Raw genomic sequence first — 20,712 nt, 5'->3', positions numbered from 1 at the left:
GTTCTATTAATAATAATAATAATAATAATAATAATGTTGATTATTTGTTTTAGGATAAAAAGAAAGAATCATTTTGAATCAAGTGTAGATGAACTATATAACCAACAAATATAACAGGGTTTGTTTGCTATAGTTTAGTTTAAAACTAATTTTGCCTCCACAGAAAAATATCAGGTTTGTTTCCATCTATTCTGATTAACATGTTAGATCATCATGAATGAATGTTTTGTTATAATGACGACATTGAGTCATTTATTGTTATTGTTTTAGAAATTTTAAATAATTTTTAAAGGTTTCTGGACTCAGTCAGAAGTATTGATCAATTATTGTGTCTGATAACTGATCAATGATTCAGTTATCAGATGATAACTGAATCTTACTGATTGATCAGACATTGGTTTATTGACCATCAGTCATTTTGTGGTTGTTCACATCATCACTGTGACCAAAGTCATGAATTTGTTACATTTACATTCATGTTTTTTAAATACTGTTTTATTGTTGAGTTATGAAGATTTAAAATCTGTTATTTTCACAGAAATATTTTTAACAAACACTTTTATAAATATGTTGTGAAACAAAACATCTAAAGATTTTGACGATTTTGTTATAAAAATACATTTTTCCCTGTTTTTAGATTAAATCAAAGGATTAACTTTAAAGTGATGATTTTTATACATTAGATTTATTTTAGAAATCAACACAACATTATGACATAAAAGTGTTTATACTTTTCTTTAACATAAATCTTTCCTCAGTGTTAGTTTATTGTTTCTTTATTGAAATGTTATAAATATGAATGATGCCATTTCATTACAACATTGTTACATTTTCAATGGGTTAAAACTTTTTTCTTTTAACTTAATGTTTCAACTCAAAGTGTCTCATAATATCATATTTTGATCAAATGTATTTTTGTGAATCTGTGAATGTTTCTGGTTTTATATCATGTAATATGTGTGATTGTGTTGCTGTGAACTGCTGAACCGAGTTTATCTTTTGGGAAAATTAAGTATTGTGAAGTGCAGAAGCTGAAGTTTAATAAATATAATTAATGTGATTTAAAGAAGATTAATTTAGTGCAATAAAATAAGAGTCTGTCTGTGTCATTGTTCTGCTGCAGGAAGATAAAATGTACGACATTCAGTGTGTTGTGATAGAAGCACTCTGGTCTTTATGTGAGCGACTTTCTCCAGATGAAAAATAATTTATTAAAGTTATTTAAGCTCATTTTAACAGTGGAATATGAAAACATTTTAGAAAATTAGTTATTTTATCTGAAAACAAAATGTATTAATAGTAGAAAATCTGATAAAGACTGAGTTGTCTCATTATTCTAGTTTAAACTAATTTAACATTCTTTCATCACATGATGATAAAGGTGTTTTTTATTTTATTTGAAATAAGTTTCATGACGCTGCCGTACCTTACTGTATTATGTAATGTAATGTGACCTTGGGTACAGTTTCTGTTATTAGCGGAGAACCTTAAATCTTCTTTTTACCAGATCTCACAGATAAGTTTGTAAAAATTACCAGAGGTACTTTTGCAAATGAAATACAGTTAATTGAATTCACAAGTTCCTATGGACAAAGATAGTCAGTTTATTTTATTGTATGAAAATGGCCAAATTAAAAGTAAGAGTCTATGCTGGCCCTATGCTGGGAACCTTGTAGCTGAGAGACATAATTAAAACCCAATTAAATAAAGTTAGACTGTTTGGGGAGGAATTATACGGAAAACACAAATACAACTATTTTTATTCATTACTGTATTTAAAGATAATTAAATTCTTATTTCCAAATCTTTTTAAGAGATTCAAAGTCCTGTACTGTTATGTTTTAATGTTTTGATGCTCATTGTCATTATCATCTGCTCTTCCTACAATGTTTATTCATGAATATTATGAATTTACTGTAAAATTATTTGACTTCATGTGAAGTTTTCCTGATAACTTTTCTAAACTGAACGAGGTGAGTCAGGAAGTTTCCCAGATGTTTGAATGTTTCTTCACGTTTCTGTACGATAATGTTCTTGTTAAATGATTGAATAAAGAAATGATCACAGAGAACCAGTCCTCCATCAGATCCAAGATGGCTTCCACTCTGCAAGGTGTCGACTCAGCATCTCTGGTAGGTTCAGAAAAATATTTGTCATTTTTAATCATTTATATTTAAAGTTTCTATTCCTGCAGCGTTTTGCTTTTTTCTGATGTAAAATCCTAAAGAAAATGATGAGGATCAATAGAGGATGACTTACAGCTCCAATGAGGGAAATATTTAGTGTTTCCATAAATCCTGGTTCTGTTGCTGCTGACCCGTCCAGCTGCAGCTGGCAGTAATTTCAGTCTGCTTCTTCTTTAAAATGTCCAGAATCACAAAAACATTAGCAAATATCTCAGTGCATATTTACTCATTATTATTCAAACACTGTTTTTAGAAACTCAAATGTTTTCCAGGCTGTTTTTGCTCATCCTGATCTGGACTTTTAATTTCTCCTCTTCATGTTTTGGTTCTTAATGTTGGCAGAAACATGAGGATTAAAATCCCACCTGAATCATTTTCTCAGTCCAGCTGCTGTTCATGTTGCAGTTAAACAACAACATCAGTTCTTATGGTTCAAACTGCAGCAGGAATCATTTCACAGAAAATCCTGTCAATATTTTACCTTCGGCTGAAATCATCAGACGCTGAGTCGGCATCTTCCAGAGACGAAACCGTCTTCAGTCTGAACACATGGAGTCTGATTCATCCTCTGAGTGGGTTTAGATGATTGATTGATTGATTGATTGATTGATTGATTGATTGATTGATTGATTGATCGGTTTTGTTCTTTGAAGCCACAATGAAACAGAGAATTCAGATTTCACATTTTCAATCGTTTCAAGAGTTTTTTTTTCTATTTGCTTCGATTATTTGGAGACAATTTATTAGATTGTTGTAGTGGCGACTTTTCAGCACTAGAGGGAGAAGCAACGTTTAGTAAAAAGCTCAAATAGAGCTGATCTCAGTTCTGGAAACAAACATCTCAACAGTGAACAACCATCCTGACAGAAAGTCTGCATAAATATGGATTTATTAATAACATGAGAACATTATGAACAGACCAACTGGAGCAGATAAAAAACTTTATGCTCAGTAACAAAGAGCATCAATTAAACAGCTTTAAGACCAAACATCAGAACAGATCAATGAGTCCAGAAAACTTTGAATCAATATTTTACAGTATATTCTAGAATATTTGTAATTTTTCAGAGACACTGGAGGTTGAGTTTATTATCTATAAGCCATAATCAAAGTTACAAGAAAAAAAAGGTTTAGAATATGCGAGTCTATATAATATAAGCTAGTTTTACTTTCTGAATTATGTGTTGAACTTTTTAACAAAATTATAACTTTTTGTGCTCTTGTTTATTTCTACAGTGGAATAAAAATAATATATAAACACAGTTGCTGATGAGAAAACCTTCATTTAAAGTCTCAACATACATTCATCACCATTCAGTGAATTATTACTGTTGAAGGCGTAAAATGAATTATTTCAGGAACTTGACCTTCCAGTTTATATTTAGTAAAACTGCTGGTGTGATTTGAGCTGTGGGCAGAGTCACGTGTTTGACTCCTCCCACGCCGCCGCAGTGAAGCTCTGCTCGGAGCAAACCGTAGAAACTTTTTCTGCCTCTGAACCTTCGTGATTCTCCAGTGTTGAAATCTTATCATTTCAGAGACAGTTTCATTATAAACTGTAAACAAATGAAACATTTTCTGATTGTGAAATATCAAACACATTTCGTCACTGCAGACATATTGATCTGTGAAGCACTTCAGACTTTTTTATTCGTCTTTATTCTGTTGAAAGAAAGAACAGAAACGAATCTATGAACGTAAACGGGACTGATTGTGTTGTCAGCGTTGGTGGGAAACCCTGAGTTTAAGAGCTGAAACATGTTGGACAAACACGTTTAATACTGATAGGAGACACAAAACATTCAGAGAGTTCAGAAAGAAAAACAAGTTACAGGAGATTAAAAGTTATTTTACAATATATGAACTGGGAAACACAATGTTATTATTTACTGATTGTGTTTTACACTCACAAGAAACGTGTAGTTTAGTAAAAGGTTTTATCCAACTAACTCTAAACGGATCAGACAAACGGATCCACATTAAATATAATAAACTTACTCGGTTAGTTTATCTTCTTCATCAGCGTCATCACTGACCTTGTGTCCAGGTCTCTGCACAGCTTTGCTGCTGATCTCTACAGGCCTGAATTAACAGATCGACTAATTATTTCTGCTATGCGCTTCCAGTAACAGAGGGTTGAGGAATCAAACCAAAGTTTGTTGGCAGCTTTCACGACTGACATCTTTCAGCTCCACAGTTTCCGCTCGCTTTGCTTTGCTTTGTTCTTCCTACAGCAACTCATTCCTCTGAGTCTAACGGAGCAGGAGGGGAAACTCCCTGATTCAGGACGAGTCCGGCTTTATGCCCTGCAACAGGGAGACAGTAATGAATGTAATGCATGTGTGGCACTAGGAAAGTGAGTCATGAAACTAGCCCCCCCCCCACATTTTGTTTTGGTGATGATCACTCACAGCCTAGCGTTAGAATTTATTAGAGTTAATGTTTATCAGATTTAACAATGTTTTGGTTTCGCCATCGGAGGGCGCTCAGTACCACATACAACAGCGGGTGACGCTCTGGCAGGCTGTAGGAGTCCGCCATTGCCGAGAGGACAGCTTGTTGCAGCGGTTGCAGCGGATGTTGGGAGCGCTACTGTAACCGCTGTATTTTCTTTTTACAGGTAAGCTGAGTATTAGAATGTATAGCTCGTAACGCCAGTAGCCTCCGATGGGTACGGAATGACACAACAAAGGCGCTTCAGTATAGCTGCATTACTGAGCTAGATATAAAGCAGGAGTTAGCACCAGGCTAAAGTAGCGAGGCTAACGGCTCATGCTTGGCTCGCGCTTATGTGGGCTCGGTGGGTCGGCTTAATAGGGCCGCAACATGTGTTTTAAACTTATGTATTGTTTGAGTTCAGTTGAGTTAATGAAAGTATGTTGGATGTAGATGTACAGTGATGTCAGTAGAGAGCATGTGTATTTGTTGTAGTACCACATACAACAGCGGGTGACGCTCTGGCAGGCTGTAGGAGTCCGCCATTGCAGAGAGGACAGCTTGTTGCAGCGGATGTTGGGAGCGCTTCTGTAACCGCTGTATTTTCTTTTTACAGTTTAAACTGAATAAATATGCTGCACGAGGAGTGACTCGGCCCATCATTTCCTGCTGTGTAACACATGTAATGAATGTCCGGCATTAGGAGGAGTTCTTAAAATGAGTAGGAGTTTGATCCCTCGACCGCCTCTAAAAAGCATAACTGAAATTATTTGTCTGTCTGTTAGTTTAGATCTAAACTGTAGCTTTAGAGATCAGTAGCAACGTTATGCAGAGACCTGGACACAAAGGTTGACAAAGGAACAAAATATGGAGGCTGATAAAGAAGAAAACTAACAGAGTAAGTTTATTATATGTGGATCTGTTTGTCTATAATGTAGAGTTAGTTGGATAAAACCTTTTAGTTAAATACACGTTTCTTGTGAATAAGTGTAAAACACAACAGTTCAGTCCTGAAACCATGTTTTCCAATTCATATATCTGTAATAATAACTTTTAATCTTCTGTAACTTGTTATTATTTCTTGCAGCTGAAAGTTTAGTGTCTCTGGTTTGACACTTTTGTCCAACATGTCTCAGGTTTCAAACTCAGACAGGATGTGTCTCCATCCTGTTCTCCACACCACGACATGTGGAAAATGTTCAGCAGGGAAAACTGCAGCCTGGAGAGGATTGTCTAAAAACCTCTCTCACATTTCGATGCGTTTCACAAGGATGAAGGAGTGAACTGATGCTGGATTCAGAGCAGACTCAGTTCACTCCTTCACACAGGATTCACCAGAGACAATCCTAGATACAAACATCTTACCTGAAGAGAAGAACTGGACCGTTGCTCAGTGGGTCAAAGTCCTGTTTTCAGATGAAAGTAAAGTTTGTATTTCATTCAGAAATGAAGGTTCCAGAGTTTGGAGGAAGAATGAAGAGAACCAGAAACCAAGTTGATTAAAGTCCAAAGTGAAACTGACTGGATAGAAATTAAAAGTCTTTTCAGAAACCTGATATCTCTGTTTAGGATATTTATGGTTTTATTGGTCTTAAGCAGTTTTCTAATTGTCTGTAAATAATAATCATCAAAATTACAAGAAGGCTCAGAGAATATAATCTACATATTTTATATAGATATAAACAATCTAAATAAAATATTTCATAATAAAAGTTTCAGAAGGAGCAGAGAATAAAAACATGTTCTGTTGTCTGACGGCTGTATAGTTTTATTACCACAAGGTGGCAGTATTGACCTGTTTCTAAATAAAGTTAATTCTGTAGCAGGAATCCAGATGTTCCTTGTATTGTTAGTGATGATGTTCCTGATGTTCTGCTGCCTCTCCTCCTCTTCCTCTCAGGATGAAGATGATCTCCAGGATCCTGCTGCTCCTCATCCTCAGCTCATGTCTCTGTGGTCAGTCTCCATCTTGTCTTTGTGACAGAAAGCTCTCTAGATGGAGCTGAAAGACTCCCATGTTCCAGTTCTCAGTGTGTCTGCTCCTCTCTTTCCATCTCTGTCTCCTCAGCAGCAACATTTGTAGTGAATGTGACACAGAGCAGCTATCAGGCAGAGGAGAACCACAGCATCACTCTGGAGTGGACCTTCCCCACCAAGACTCAGGGATCCTGGAAGAATCTGTTCATCTACTGTGAAGCAAACACTGATCATGGAGTTTTAGTTCTCTATCAGGTCCATAAAGGTGTTGAGATTTCAAAGTCTCAGCATGAACAGTTTTCAGGACGAGTCCAGAGTGACAAAGACGTCCTCAGAGAAGGACGAATCAGACTAAATGTGTCCAGACTGAGGACTGAAGACTCTGGTCTGTATCTGTGTGACGTGGAAACTCATTATGGATTCAACTCTGGAAGATGTCGACTCAACGTTACTGGTGAGTTTAAGCTTCAAAAAAACTTTCAAGTTTTTCTGTTAATCAGCTAAGAATTTGTTGCTCTTGTGTCGTTTAGCTCAGAAGTATTTTCTCTTTTAATTTCTGTTAACATGTTTTTATGTTTATTGTGTTTTCACGGCATCTTGTCTGTCTGTTGGTTTCTCTAAAATTTAAAGCCAAAGTCAATATAAAGCAAACATCAGTTTCTCTGACCAAACGTCTCTAATGAGGCACAAATTCAGTTTTTATCTTTTGGTTCTTTCCAGCTTCTTCTGGAATTTTCCATCATCATAAAGAAGATTCAGCGTCAGACAGTCAAGGACGGGTCGGCCTTTATGTTTTACTGGGACCGACAGCAGCAGCAATCATAGTTTTACTGATCAAACATGGATCCAGAACTCTTTAGTGAATCGGCTGATGATGAACTTTAATTCAGTTGTTTAACTCTGAAGCTTCAGGAAGCAGCTGATGGATCCTGAACTCATTTTGGATTCTACTTTGATAAACAGGAGAGATCATGATCTCCAGTCCTGACAGCAAAACAATCCCACATCATTACTCCTCCACCACTGTGCTTTACAGCTGCTGTTGAATCTTTTCTGCTCATTTATTACTAAGTCTGTAAACATGTTGTTGTTGTTTAAAGCTAAAACTTCCCCACTGGTTTTATTTTTCCCTGTTGCTGTAGTTTTGTAGTTCACTTTGATGTAACTTTAGAAATAATATTATATATGTATAAATGTTTCCAAGATAATTATTTCTAATTAAGTTAGAGTTAATAGTCAATGAAATGATGAACTTTAAACCTAAAGAATAAATTTGGGCTCAACTTTACAATAACAACATTTAATGAAGGAAAAAAGGATTTTTATTCATTTCTGTATTTAAAGATAATTAAATTCTTGTTTCCAAATCTTTTTAAAAGATTCAAAGTCCTGTACTGTTATGTTTTAATGTTTTGATGCTCATTGTCATTATCATCTGCTCTTCCTACAATGTTTATTCATGAATATTTATGATTTTACTGTAACATTATTTGACTTCATGTGAAGTTTTCCTGATAACTTTTCTAAACTAAACGAGGTGAGTCAGGAAGTTTCCCAGATGTTTGAATGTTTCTTCACGTTTCTGTACGATAATGTTCTTGTTAAATGATTGAATAAAGAAATGATCACAGAGAACCAGTCCTCCATCAGATCCAAGATGGCTTCCACTCTGCAAGGTGTCGACTCAGCATCTCTGGTAGGTTCAGTAAAATATTTGTCATTTTTAATCATTTATATTTAAAGTTTCTATTCCTGCAGCGTTTTGCTTTTTTCTGATGTAAAATCCTAAAGAAAATGATGAGGATCAATAGAGGATGACTTACAGCTCCAATGAGGGAAATATTTAGTGTTTCCATAAATCCTGGTTCTGTTGCTGCTGACCCGTCCAGCTGCAGCTGGCAGTAATTTCAGTCTGCTTCTTCTTTAAAATGTCCAGAATCACAAAAACATTAGCAAATATCTCAGTGCATATTTACTCATTATTATTCAAACACTGTTTTTAGAAACTCAAATGTTTTCCAGGCTGTTTTTGCTCATCCTGATCTGGACTTTTAATTTCTCCTCTTCATGTTTTGGTTCTTAATGTTGGCAGAAACATGAGGATTAAAATCCCACCTGAATCATTTTCTCAGTCCAGCTGCTGTTCATGTTGCAGTTAAACAACAACATCAGTTCTTATGGTTCAAACTGCAGCAGGAATCATTTCACAGAAAATCCTGTCAATATTTTACCTTCGGCTGAAATCATCAGACGCTGAGTCGGCATCTTCCAGAGACGAAACCGTCTTCAGTCTGAACACATGGAGTCTGATTCATCCTCTGAGTGGGTTTAGATGATTGATTGATTGATTGATTGATTGATTGATTGATTGGTTTTGTTCTTTGAAGCCACAATGAAACAGAGAATTCAGATTTAACATTTTCAATCGTTTCAAGAGGTTTTTTTTTTCTATTTGCTTCGATTATTTGGAGACAATTTATTAGATTGTTGTAGTGGCGACTTTTCAGCACTAGAGGGAGAAGCAACGTTTAGTAAAAAGCTCAAATAGAGCTGATCTCAGTTCTGGAAACAAACATCTCAACAGTGAACAACCATCCTGACAGAAAGTCTGCATAAATATGGATTTATTAATAACATGAGAACATTATGAACAGACCAACTGGAGCAGATAAAAAACTTTATGCTCATTAACAAAGAGCATCAATTAAACAGCTTTAAGACCAAACATCAGAACAGATCAATGAGTCCAGAAAACTTTGAATCAATATTTTACAGTATATTCTAGAATATTTGTAATTTTTCAGAGACTGGAGGTTGAGTTTATTATCTATAAGCCATAATCAAAGTTACAAGAAAAAAAAGTTTAGAATATGTGAGTCTATATAATATATGCTAGTTTTACTTTCTGAATTAAATGTTGAACTTTTTAACAAAATTATAACTTTTTGTGCTCTTGTTTATTTCTACAGTGGAATAAAAATAATATATAAACACAGTTGCTGATGAGAAAACCTTCATTTAATGTCTCAACATACATTCATCACCATTCAGTGAATTATTACTGTTGAAGGGGTAAAATGAATTATTTCAGGAACTTGACCTTCCAGTTTATATTTAGTTCACAGTTCACACTGCTGGTGTGATTTGAGCTGTGGGCGGAGTCACGTGTTTAACTCCTCCCACGCCGCCGCAGTGAAGCTCTGCTCGGAGCAAACCGTAGAAACTTTTTCTGCCTCTGAACCTTCGTGATTCTCCAGTGTTGAAATCTTATCATTTCAGAGACAGTTTCATTATAAACTGTAAACAAATGAAACATTTTCTGAGTGTGAAATATCAAACACATTTCGTCACTGCAGACATATTGATCTGTGAAGCACTTCAGACTTTTTTTTATTCGTCTTTATTCTGTTGAAAGAAAGAACAGAAACGAATCTATGAACGTAAACGGGACTGATTGTGTTGTCAGCGTTGGTGGGAAACCCTGAGTTTAAGAGCTGAAACATGTTGGACAAACACGTTTAATACTGATAGGAGACACAAAACATTCAGAGAGTTCAGAAAGAAAAACAAGTTACAGGAGATTAAAAGTTATTTTACAATATATGAACTGGGAAACACAATGTTATTATTTACTGATTGTGTTTTACACTCACAAGAAACGTGTAGTTTAGTAAAAGGTTTTATCCAACTAACTCTAAACGGATCAGACAAACGGATCCACATTAAATATAATAAACTTACTCGGTTAGTTTTTCTTCTTCATCAGCGTCATCACTGACCTTGTGTCCAGGTCTCTGCACAGCTTTGCTGCTGATCTCTGCAGGCCTGAATTAACAGATCGACAAATTATTTCTGCTATGCGCTTCCAGTAACAGCTGGTTGAGGAATCAAATCAAAGTTTGTTGGCAGCTTTCACGACTGACATCTTTCAGCTCCACCGCTTCCGCTCGCTTTGCTTTGCTTTGCTCCTCCTACTGCAACTCATTCCCCAGAGTCTAACGGAGCAGGAAGGGAAACTCCCTGATTCAGGACGAGTCCGGCTTTATGCCCTGCAACATGGAGACAGTAATGAATGTAATGAATGTCCGGCATTAGGAGGAGGAGTTCTTAAAGTGAGTAGGAGTTTGATCCCTCGACCGCCTCTAAAAAGCATAACTGAAATTATTTGTCAGTCTGTTAGTTTAGATCTAAACTGTAGCTTTAGAGATCAGTAGCAACGTTATGCAGAGACCTGGACACAAAAGTTGACAAAGCAACAAAATATGGAGGCTGATAAAGAAGAAAACTAACAGAGTAAGTTTATTCTATGTGGATCTGTTTGTCTATAATTTAGAGTTAGTTGGATAAAACCTTTTAGTTAAATACACGTTTCTTGTGAATAAGAAGAAAAACACGACAGTTAAATCCTGAAACCATGTTTTCCAGTTCATATATCTGTAATAATAACTTTTAATCTTCTGTAACTTGTTATTATTTCTTGCAGCTGAAAGTTTAGTGTCTCTGGTTTGACACTTTTGTCCAACATGTCTCAGGTTTCAAACTCAGACAGGATGTGTCTCCATCCTGTTCTCCACACCACGACATGTGGAAAATGTTCAGCAGGGAAAACTGCAGCCTGGAGAGGATTGTCTAAAAACCTCTCTCACATTTCGATGCGTTTCACAAGGATGAAGGAGTGAACTGATGCTGGATTCAGAGCAGACTCAGTTCACTCCTTCACACAGGATTCACCAGAGACAATCCTAGATACAAACATCTTACCTGAAGAGAAGAACTGGACCGTTGCTCAGTGGGTCAAAGTCCTGTTTTCAGATGAAAGTAAAGTTTGTATTTCATTCAGAAATGAAGGTTCCAGAGTTTGGAGGAAGAATGAAGAGAACCAGAAACCAAGTTGATTAAAGTCCAAAGTGAAACTGACTGGATAGAAATTAAAAGTCTTTTCAGAAACCTGATATCTCTGTTTTGGATATTTATGTTTTTATTGGTCTTATGCAGTTTTCTAATTGTCTGTAAATAATAATCATCAAAATTACAAGAAGGCTCAGAGAATATAATCTAAATATTTTATTTAGATATAAACAATCTAAATAAAATATTTCATAATAAAAGTTTCAGAAGGAGCAGAGAATAAAAACATGTTCTGTTGTCTGACGGCTGTATAGTTTTATTACCACAAGGTGGCAGTATTGATCTGTTTCTAAATAAAGTTAAATCTGTAGCAGGAATCCAGATGTTCCTTGTATTGTTAGTGATGCTGTTCCTGATGTTCTGCTGCCTCTCCTCCTCTTCCTCTCTCAGGATGAAGATGATCTCCAGGATCCTGCTGCTCCTCATCCTCAGCTCATGTCTCTATGGTCAGTCTCCATCTTGTCTTTGTGACAGAAAGCTCTCTAGATGGAGCTGAAAGACTCCCATGTTCCAGTTCTCAGTGTGTCTGCTCCTCTCTTTCCCTCTCTGTCTCCTCAGCAGCAACATTTGTAGTGAATGTGACACAGAGCAGCTATCAGGCAGAGGAGAACCACAGCATCACTCTGGAGTGGACCTTCACCACCAAGACTCAGGGATCCAACAGGGAACTGTTCATCATCTGTGAATTCAGAACATCAGTAAAGTCAGGGGTAATATATCTTCATCATGATGGTGATGAGTTTCCAGATTCTCAGGATAAACAGTTTTCAGGACGAGTCCAGAGTGACAAAGACGTCCTCAGAGAAGGACGAATCAGATTAAATGTGTCCAGACTGAGGACTGAAGACTCTGGTCTGTATCTGTGTGACGTGAAAACTGAAGATGGATTCAACTCTACAGAATGTCGACTCAGCGTTACTGGTGAGAAAAAATCATCAGAATATTAATAAACATTTTTACAAACGTTGATAAATTCTGATTCTTGTGTTGATGAACCAACATCTTCATCTTCTACATGAATCCTCCTGGATCTCAGTTTTCATCAAATATCAATAAATATTTCTGATTTCTCTCCCTGCAGCTGCTGATCAGATCCAAACTCAGAGACCAACTTTGACTCCAGAACCAGAACAAAGATGGAACATCTTCATCATCATCATCATCTTCATCATCTTCACTGTGGGACTGACAGCAGCAGCTCTGATGTTTTTTCTTTCTTATTTTTTAGTGAAATGTTTTCAACCAGCAGATGTTTATTTTAGTAATGACAAAGAGACAAGAGAGAGTTCAGTCACTTTATCGTTAGAAACACTTTGATCAGAATGAGAGGAATGTAGATTTGTAGCATCAACACAACAAACTCATTTATTTGGTCGATTATTTTCAGCAGCTGAAAGATTTTAAAACTGAAACTCGACATAAATGAGCCTCAATAAACATAATTTAATCTAAGATTGTTGTTTATTTTTTATGTTCAGTGTTTCAGGTTTGAACTGATTTTCTTCCTTCTGTTCATGAACCAGCAGCATAGTGATTTTCTGGTTCTGACCCGTCCAGCTGCAGCTGGTTCTGACCTGCTGGCTGCTGGAAACAAACGTTCTGGACTCAAGCAGAACCTGGAACCAGAACCCTGATCTGAGCTGCTTTAAGCTGCAGCAGCTGATGAACCAGTGAAGCTCTGGATCTGCTCCACTGGTTCTGGTTCTGATGGTTCTGCTGGAAATCAACCAGATTTCTTCCCTCATGTTGTCAGAACCTGATTCACTGCAGAAGCTTTTAACCTCCAACATGAGCTGCAGCTGTTTGGACCTCTGCAGAAACAATCCAGCTGCTGGATCTGACCTCAGACCAGTTCTACCATCAAGGGTTATACTGGAGCGCCACCTGGTGGTGGAGTTAGGAACTGTGAGCGTATAGAGCTGAAGGTCTGAGTGATGGACTGACTGGATCAGTTCAGTTTGATTTGTTCTGTTTTTATACTTTTTCCATCATTAAGATTCAACGTTAAGTTTTATCTTCTAAAATTTATGATAAATTGTTTTATTTTGTTTATATAAGAACTTATTGGACAAAAACAAAAAGGTAAAACCCACATTAAGGCTGAATGAGTTTATTTATAGAAAGTGATGAAGAGGAGCTGCTGCTTCAGAAATGTTAAATATCTGGACATCGATCAGCTGATCAATTTTTTACTGGAATTTTTTCTACTTTATAAAACTTTTGTTATTTAAAATGATTAATTCTGCTGTTTGTTTCTTATATAAGCATCAACACACAAACTTTATAATAATAATAATAATATCAGAGTCTTTACAATCCAACAGAGTATCAGCCCGTATCATGACCACCTGTGTGTCAAAATTAACACAAGTTCACACAGACTGACGTTTGCAATCAGTTTATTGATTCACTGACATTAAAGTTACAGAAAAACATGAAGGAAATTTTTTCATTTTGCAAAAGTTTCTTTGAATTTGTCATGAAGCATCAGAAATCTAAAATGTGTTTTTGTGTTTGGAGAAATATGAACATAATGAAGACTTTGGACACATTCAAAGCTTTTTTTTATCCAAACAGTTTCTGCTGATATATATGAATTGTAACATGAGAATAAATTACAGAAAGAGAAAAAGTTTCATTCAATATGAGAACAAAGTTCCTGAAATTGAAACTGAGTTACATAAATTTTAAAAACATTTAAGCATAAATAAATCCAGACCTATCAAGAATTTTGTCTCCTTCTTTAAACTTTTCCTTCTTAGTTTGGCTCCTCCTTCACCGACTTTATTAACCTGTAAAATTAGAGCGATGTTTCTGTTCAAGTATTTTAATTAAATACCCTTAAATTATTTAATTTAAGGGTATTTAAATTAAATAATTTAAAAGGAAAAAAATAAATAAATAATAGATTACAAATCAAATTCATCGCTTAAGGTTATAAGTTTCATAGCTTTAGAGTTGGTGCACAATCTTAAAGAGTCCAAAAAACATCTTACTCTAAAAACAGTGAGGTTGGGTTTGTTTCTAGCAAATTTACAGGCATGTATGTGGAATTTAGCCAACGGAATAAGAAAGTTTAGAATATATTCTTTCCCAGACATACTGTTATTGGGAATGTGATATTCTGGGGTTGGAAAGAACAAGCAGAGGAAATGTGGAGACGAAGTCTTTTAATGGTGGAACGCAGGAGCAGAACAGCTACTTCAGTACAGTTTTTCTGGCTAACCCAACCTAATAAGTTGGCCTACTAAGAACTATACCTAGAACAGGTATATCTGTATTTCTACCACTAGGGGTAACAAACCACTCTATTACATTCCTCCTCTTTTAGATTTCTACTGCAATTAATAAGTAGGATAAAATGCATAATAACAGCAAATAAATCCTCTATGGCCTTCACTAAGAATTTAACAATTTAGGCTGCACTTAATGCTGTATCACCTCAAAAATCAACTAGCAGTAACTAAATCATACTTTATACATTTTCAAAGATTCAGTCTCTTTGGAGGAACTCTGTGCCTCACAGGGTATCTGCGCTCCGCTGATGGGCTTTGGGTTGTTTTAGGGGTTGATACCGAGGGTTCTTCTGTTGTCTGCCCAGGTGATTCAGCAGGCAACGATGACGCTGTCAGGGTTCCTCTCGGACTTCCTGGAACAACACAGTCTCTGATCTCTTCGGGTTCCTCCACGAGCACTTGGGAAGACATAACTGGAGATTTCTCCACAACTTGTTTGCATGGTAACATGTGGTCGACATGTATGGTGCGCGTTCTCTGTCCGTCTTGTATCCGATAAGTGACGCTTCCCAACCTCTTCAAAACTGTTCCACAGGTCCACTTCACAAACCCTCCTCTGAAATTTCGGACACGAACAGTCTCTCCTTCCGAAAAAACACGTAAAAATGGAACTCTGCGATCATGATGTCGTTTTTGCTTGAACTGCCCCTGTTTAATGTGTTGGGCAAGTTCAGGTTTGAGAAGACTGAAACGGGTTCGGATCTGACATTTCAGGAATAGCTCTGCTGGTGTGCAACCTGTCACGGTGTGCGGTGTACTGCGATACATGATAAGGAAGTTTGCCAATCAATGACTGAGTGGCAATGTGGCCTTCCCATCTGCCTCCAGTACATTTTTCATCAAAGATCGTTTCAGGATTTGTACTGACCTCTCTGCTGCTCCATTTGATGCAGGGTGATATGCAGGAACAGCTGTGTGACGCATCCCGTTTAACTCTAAAAACTGGCGGAATTCTTGTGACACCAGCTGAGGTCCGTTGTCTGAAACAAGTTCTTCTGGAAGTCCATATGAAGAGAATAACCTTCTGAAGATTTCAATGGTGTTGTGTGATGTCATGGATGTCATCGGGAATACTTCCAACCATTTTGAATGACTGTCAATAACCATTAAGAAATAGTGTTTGTCCTTTTCAGCGAAGTCAATGTGAATCCGTTGCCACGGTCTTTCAGGCCATTTCCACGGGTGGAGTGGTGCGACCGCTGGCAACTTCTGCACAGCTTGACAGATTTGACAGCTTTGGACCAGTTCTTGTATGTCACCGTCACACCCTGGCCACCACAGGCAACTGCGGGCGAGAGCTTTTATACAACATATGCCTGGATGTTCATGATGCAGGTCTTTCAGCACTTTCTGTCGGTAACTTGGTGGGATGTGAAGGTTATCCTGCAATAGTCAGCCCCGCCCACTCCTCACTACTCCACAGGGCTGCCTACTGACCAGTTCTCCGTCTAACAGGTCCGGAAAATCTCTGAGACCTGGGTATTACCCTAAAAGTACTCTATAAGAGATAATCTATTTAAACTGGTGGCGAAAGTGATTCGTCTAGCTCTAACTACCTCCAATCCAGAAGTTATGACCCTTTACAGTTAAGAAACAATCAGCTGAGTAGCCCTCGCAGCTGCATAATTCCAATAACCACTTCTGTTAACGGTAGCCCACTTTCTAAATCATAACTTGCACTTGGAACCGGCTAGATTATGTTTAGTGACTTAGATGTAAGTCCCAGGGTCATTATTTACTCTCACCAAAGGAAATTATGAAGCCTCCTATTTACTTGAATCATGTACATTAGTTTTACCTTAATTAAAAGAACTGGACAAAGATTAAATGACTCTATTAATTCCAATGTCCACCAACCTCATTAGAATTTTATAGTATAAATTTATTAAGCAAGCTTAAGCAGGGATATGCGACATACAAATCAATAATCAATCGTATATAGATCAAAAACAGTGTAATAAAATTTACATGTACAATCATACTACCCTGTCTCCTTTCCCTAAGAGTTAAGTCGCGAGTTCTGAAATGGAATTTCTAGAAGCAGATTCAACTCATACCCAGACGATGGTGGATCTTTTGGCAACAGGAATTTCTAGCATCCTTGGTTGAGGTCTTTGCCTTGTGTGGAAAAATCCTCCTTAGAAAGGGAACAAAGCAGAACGGGTCTGAATCCTTCTGCAAAAACCCAGTTCCTCATCCCTAAGGGACCTTTGTCCTTCCTCCAAGTCTTGTTGCAGAGTTTGAAATTGCTGCTGGGTTGAGACGAGACCAACGGTCGAATCAAGAACCAGAGATGGGGCGATGGGACCCAGTCCTGTCTTAGCGGTGTGAAGTCCGAGCTTCCCCGTGGTTCTGAAGTGCGGTCCGTAGCTGCTTCTGCAAGTTGTCTCTCCTTCTGCGCCGCCGGACTGGGAACGGCTGGTTCCTCTTTTCAGCCCCTTTTTATGCATCTCTCCACCATGTATGTGTATGGGGAGGTTTGGCCTACGTGACTCTCTTCACATTTGCTGTCTCTCATGAAAAAGCCCCCACATTTCTCAACCTGTTTTTGCTGATCATAGTGGAAAGTCCCGTATTTCTCCTTTCCCCGTTGCTCCAGCCAAACTCAACACACCATCCATCCTGTGCGCCTTGGCCATCTGTTCAGAACTGCTTGCGACATTTCCTGTTATCAGAGCTGTGCTGCACATTCGTCTTTCTATAACTCACTTTTATCTATTACAACTCAGTGAATTGATTTCAAATGATTACAACTTCATAATTATTGACAATAAATCACATCTTTCTCTTATTATTAATCATAAATCATAATCATAATCTTTCCACAGTTAAATCATTACAGAAATCATTACAGATCACATCTCAGGAAATATATTTCAAATGGTTATTATGTGATTACTTATACTCATATTATTCAGACCTATAAACTTAATTAACTTTTAATCAAATTACAAGATTACTTTATTTCATCCAAGCCATTATGCACCTTTTTCTGCGTGTACCTGGAAAGATCTCATACCCTTATGCCAGTTTTCTTGACAGATGATAACACCTTGTCCCCAAAGAACACATCCTTGTTCTGCTGACAGTTCCTGTCTGCGAATTAAATAAGGTTTAAGTGTTTCATCCTGTACATAATTTGGCCACCCATTCATGGTGTAGCTCCACACTCTGCTGAGAAGCGGATCTTTCATAGTCGCTTTCTCAATGTCTTTTGCTAATACTGGTAGTTCTTCCACATGAGAGAAGTAGAAGATGCTTCCTTCTTCTGTAGTGTTGTCTGGTGAGTTCCGCGGTAAACGTGACAACGCATCCGCATTTGCATGGTCAGCTGATCTTCTGTACTCAATGTCATAGTTATATGCCATTAGAATAAGAGCCCAGCGTTGCATCCTCCATGCAGCAAGTGTTGGCAGCGCTGACTTTGGTCCCAGTATAGTCAACAACAATGGCTTGTGATCTGTTACGAGCGTGAATTTCCTTCCGTACAGATATTTGTGGAATTTCTTGACTCCAAAAATGATGGCAAGAGCCTCTTTCTCTATTTGGGCATACTTCCGCTCAGCATCGGTTAGCGTTCTTGATGCAAATGCCACCGGCCTTTCCTCTCCATTTTCCAAGATATGAGAAATGACTGCACCAACCCCACAAGGTGATGCATCACAGGCTAATTTCAATGGCAGGCGTGTGCTATAATGCACTAACACTTTGTTCTGCAGCAGTAGTCTTTTTGCATCTTCAAATGCTTGTGTACATGCTGTTGTCCAAATCCATGTTTCATCTTTTCTCAAAAGGTTGTGGAGAGGCTGAAGGATGGTAGCTGGATTGTTTAGAAATCGACTGTAGTAATTCAGAAGACCCAAAAAAGACTTCAGTTCAGTGACATTGGTTGGTTCTGGTGCCTTTGTTATGGCTGCAACCTTTTCTTCCATGGGGTGCAGTCCATCTTTGTCAATCCTGTGTCCCAAATATTCCACACTGCTCTGAAGGAAACGACACTTTGCAAGCTTAACTCTCACACCATGCTTCTCCAGGCGTGTGAGAACTTCTTCCAACCTCTGTAGATGTTTCTTCTCCGATGAAGCAGTGATGAGAATATCATCCAGAAAACAGCTCACATGATCCATCCCTTGGAAAATCTGATCCATTACAGACTGAAAAAGAGCAGGAGCGCTGGAAACGCCATAGCTGAGGCGACTACACTGAGCTCAATTTTTATAGCAATGTATTGATTTAAGAATTAAAATGTCTTCTTTTAATAGTAATGATTTCTGTTTATTTTCACTGTACTTGTACTTTTATGGTTTGTCCTTTAGTTTACCTTTTCTACACACTTTTTATATTAAATTGCACTGAATTGTAGCTTTTAAACCAGTGGTGTCCAAAGTCGGTCCTGGAGGGCCGGCATCCTGCACGTTTTAGTTCTCTCCCTGGTGGTACCAACAACCTTTAGGTCTTCTAACGAGCCATCATTTGAGGCAGGTGCGTTAAACCAGGGAGAGAACTAAAACATGCAGGCTGCCGGCCCTCCAGGACCGACTTTGGACACCACTGGTTTAAACTGTTTAAATCTGTATTTTAAAAAGATTAGCAAAAGGATCATGCAGTGGCTGTTTTAGTGCGACTGTGGCTCAGTGGGTAGAGTGGTCGTCTTGTGACCAGAAGGTTGTAAGTTCGATTCCAGCTTCCTCAGCCACATGTTGAGCTGCCCCGGGGCGGGGCACTTAGCGGCAAGTTGCCCCCCGCCCTGCATGTCGGTGTGACTGTAGTGTGAAGTGGTGAGTGGTCAACATGACTAGCAAGGCATGACACAAGTTCAGTCCATTCACCTGTTTTTCTTTGATAAATCCTGTTTTTCTTTTTATACCAAACATAAAAAAGCTGATTTAACAGGTTTGGATTCTTCAGGTTCCAGGGTGTTAAATGAAGATTAGAGTTTAATCTGTACTTAATATTAGATGATAATTGTAATCATAATTTAATACTCCGGACCATAAAGAAGCCCAAACTTGTTTTATCTGGTTTGTTTGTTATAAGAAAAAAACAGGTTTTATCAAAAATAAAAGTTACTGTGTGATCTTTCTGTTAGTCTTTATTTAGAAATACAGATTCAAGATAATATAAGAAACTTAACAAAAAGTGCAATTTAACATGAAAAACTGTAGAAAAGGTAAAAAGAAGAACAATTCATGAAAGTATGAAAACAGAAAACTTAATCAGAAATCATTTCCACTACAGGAAGAAATCGATTCTCAGATGAATATTTTGTAATAAATATGAAGCTTTTGTGTTGTTGAGCTTATGTTCTGTCTGCTTGTATAAAAGAGAAGGAAAAGGGGCTCAGAAATGAATAATTCAGTTATTTTTTTAACCAGATTTACAGTAAAACTGTAAATTATGTTTTGTTTAGGATGTTACTTCTAGGTTTTGTTTGTCAACCTGGGTTCAATTCCCAGTCCTGGGGAATCTGCTGCATGTCATTTCCTTCTCTCTCCTCCCAGTTTCCTGTTCAGCCTGTTAAATAACGGCCTAAAAAACTTTATTAGAGCCTAAAAATCTTTTTTTTTTTTTTAAACTAAAAAGATACATTTCACCTCACAACTGGACCAAAGGTCAGAATTTGCTTCCCACCACATTGAGTTTGTTTCCTCATCTTAAAAAACAACTTTCTTCCTCTCTCTCATTTTCTCTCTGTCTTACATAATTAACAGGTTACTTCATATTTACACACACACACACACACACACCTACCCACACACACACACACACACACACACACACACACATTTACACGTCCCCTCCATGGGCTGCCACCTTATCGTGGTGGGGGGGTTTGAGTGTCCCAGTGATCCTAGGAGTCTTGCTGTCGGGGCTTCATGCCTCTGGTTGGGCCACCCAATGCAGACAGG

At 37.6% G+C, this 20,712-nt stretch overlaps 4 protein-coding genes across 14 annotated transcripts in view; 3 read left to right on the top strand and 1 right to left on the bottom strand.

Moving 5' to 3' along the window:
* Nucleotides 1–20,712, top strand: part of LOC116733095 (oocyte zinc finger protein XlCOF6-like) — a 778,765-nt gene that overhangs the window by 505,563 nt on the left and 252,490 nt on the right. The gene's annotated exons all lie outside the window — the stretch shown is intronic.
* LOC116733104 (gastrula zinc finger protein XlCGF8.2DB-like) overlaps nt 1–20,712 on the top strand; it is a 570,370-nt gene that overhangs the window by 496,330 nt on the left and 53,328 nt on the right. The window lies entirely within an intron of this gene.
* The window catches only part of LOC116733144 (uncharacterized), a 93,406-nt gene that overhangs the window by 26,769 nt on the left and 45,925 nt on the right, over nt 1–20,712 (top strand). For 2 of the 8 annotated variants that reach the window (XM_032583939.1, XM_032583935.1), the window contains exon 1: nt 5,318–5,520. The exons of 2 other annotated variants lie outside the window; for them this stretch is intronic. Coding sequence is in view for 3 of the 6 variants with exons in the window: in XM_032583943.1 (XP_032439834.1) it covers nt 6,524–6,578; nt 6,691–7,053; nt 12,586–12,824 (657 nt within the window). In the remaining 3 variants the exon portion in view is untranslated. Of the gene's footprint in view, nt 1–5,308; nt 5,521–6,522; nt 6,579–6,690; nt 7,054–10,639; nt 10,893–12,065; nt 12,429–12,585; nt 12,938–20,712 lie in introns of those variants that run through there. 4 more of the 8 variants (XM_032583944.1, XM_032583945.1, XM_032583943.1 and 1 more) reach the window with 4 other exon arrangements.
* Nucleotides 1–20,712, bottom strand: part of LOC116733103 (immunoglobulin superfamily member 3-like) — a 919,724-nt gene that overhangs the window by 872,410 nt on the left and 26,602 nt on the right. The gene's annotated exons all lie outside the window — the stretch shown is intronic.

The sequence above is a fragment of the Xiphophorus hellerii genome, chromosome 14, assembly GCF_003331165.1.
Source record: "Xiphophorus hellerii strain 12219 chromosome 14, Xiphophorus_hellerii-4.1, whole genome shotgun sequence".
Classification (NCBI taxonomy): Eukaryota; Metazoa; Chordata; class Actinopteri; order Cyprinodontiformes; family Poeciliidae; genus Xiphophorus; species Xiphophorus hellerii.
The sequence above is the reverse complement of the archived record's forward strand: the minus strand, read 5'-3'. Positions and strand labels throughout refer to the sequence as shown.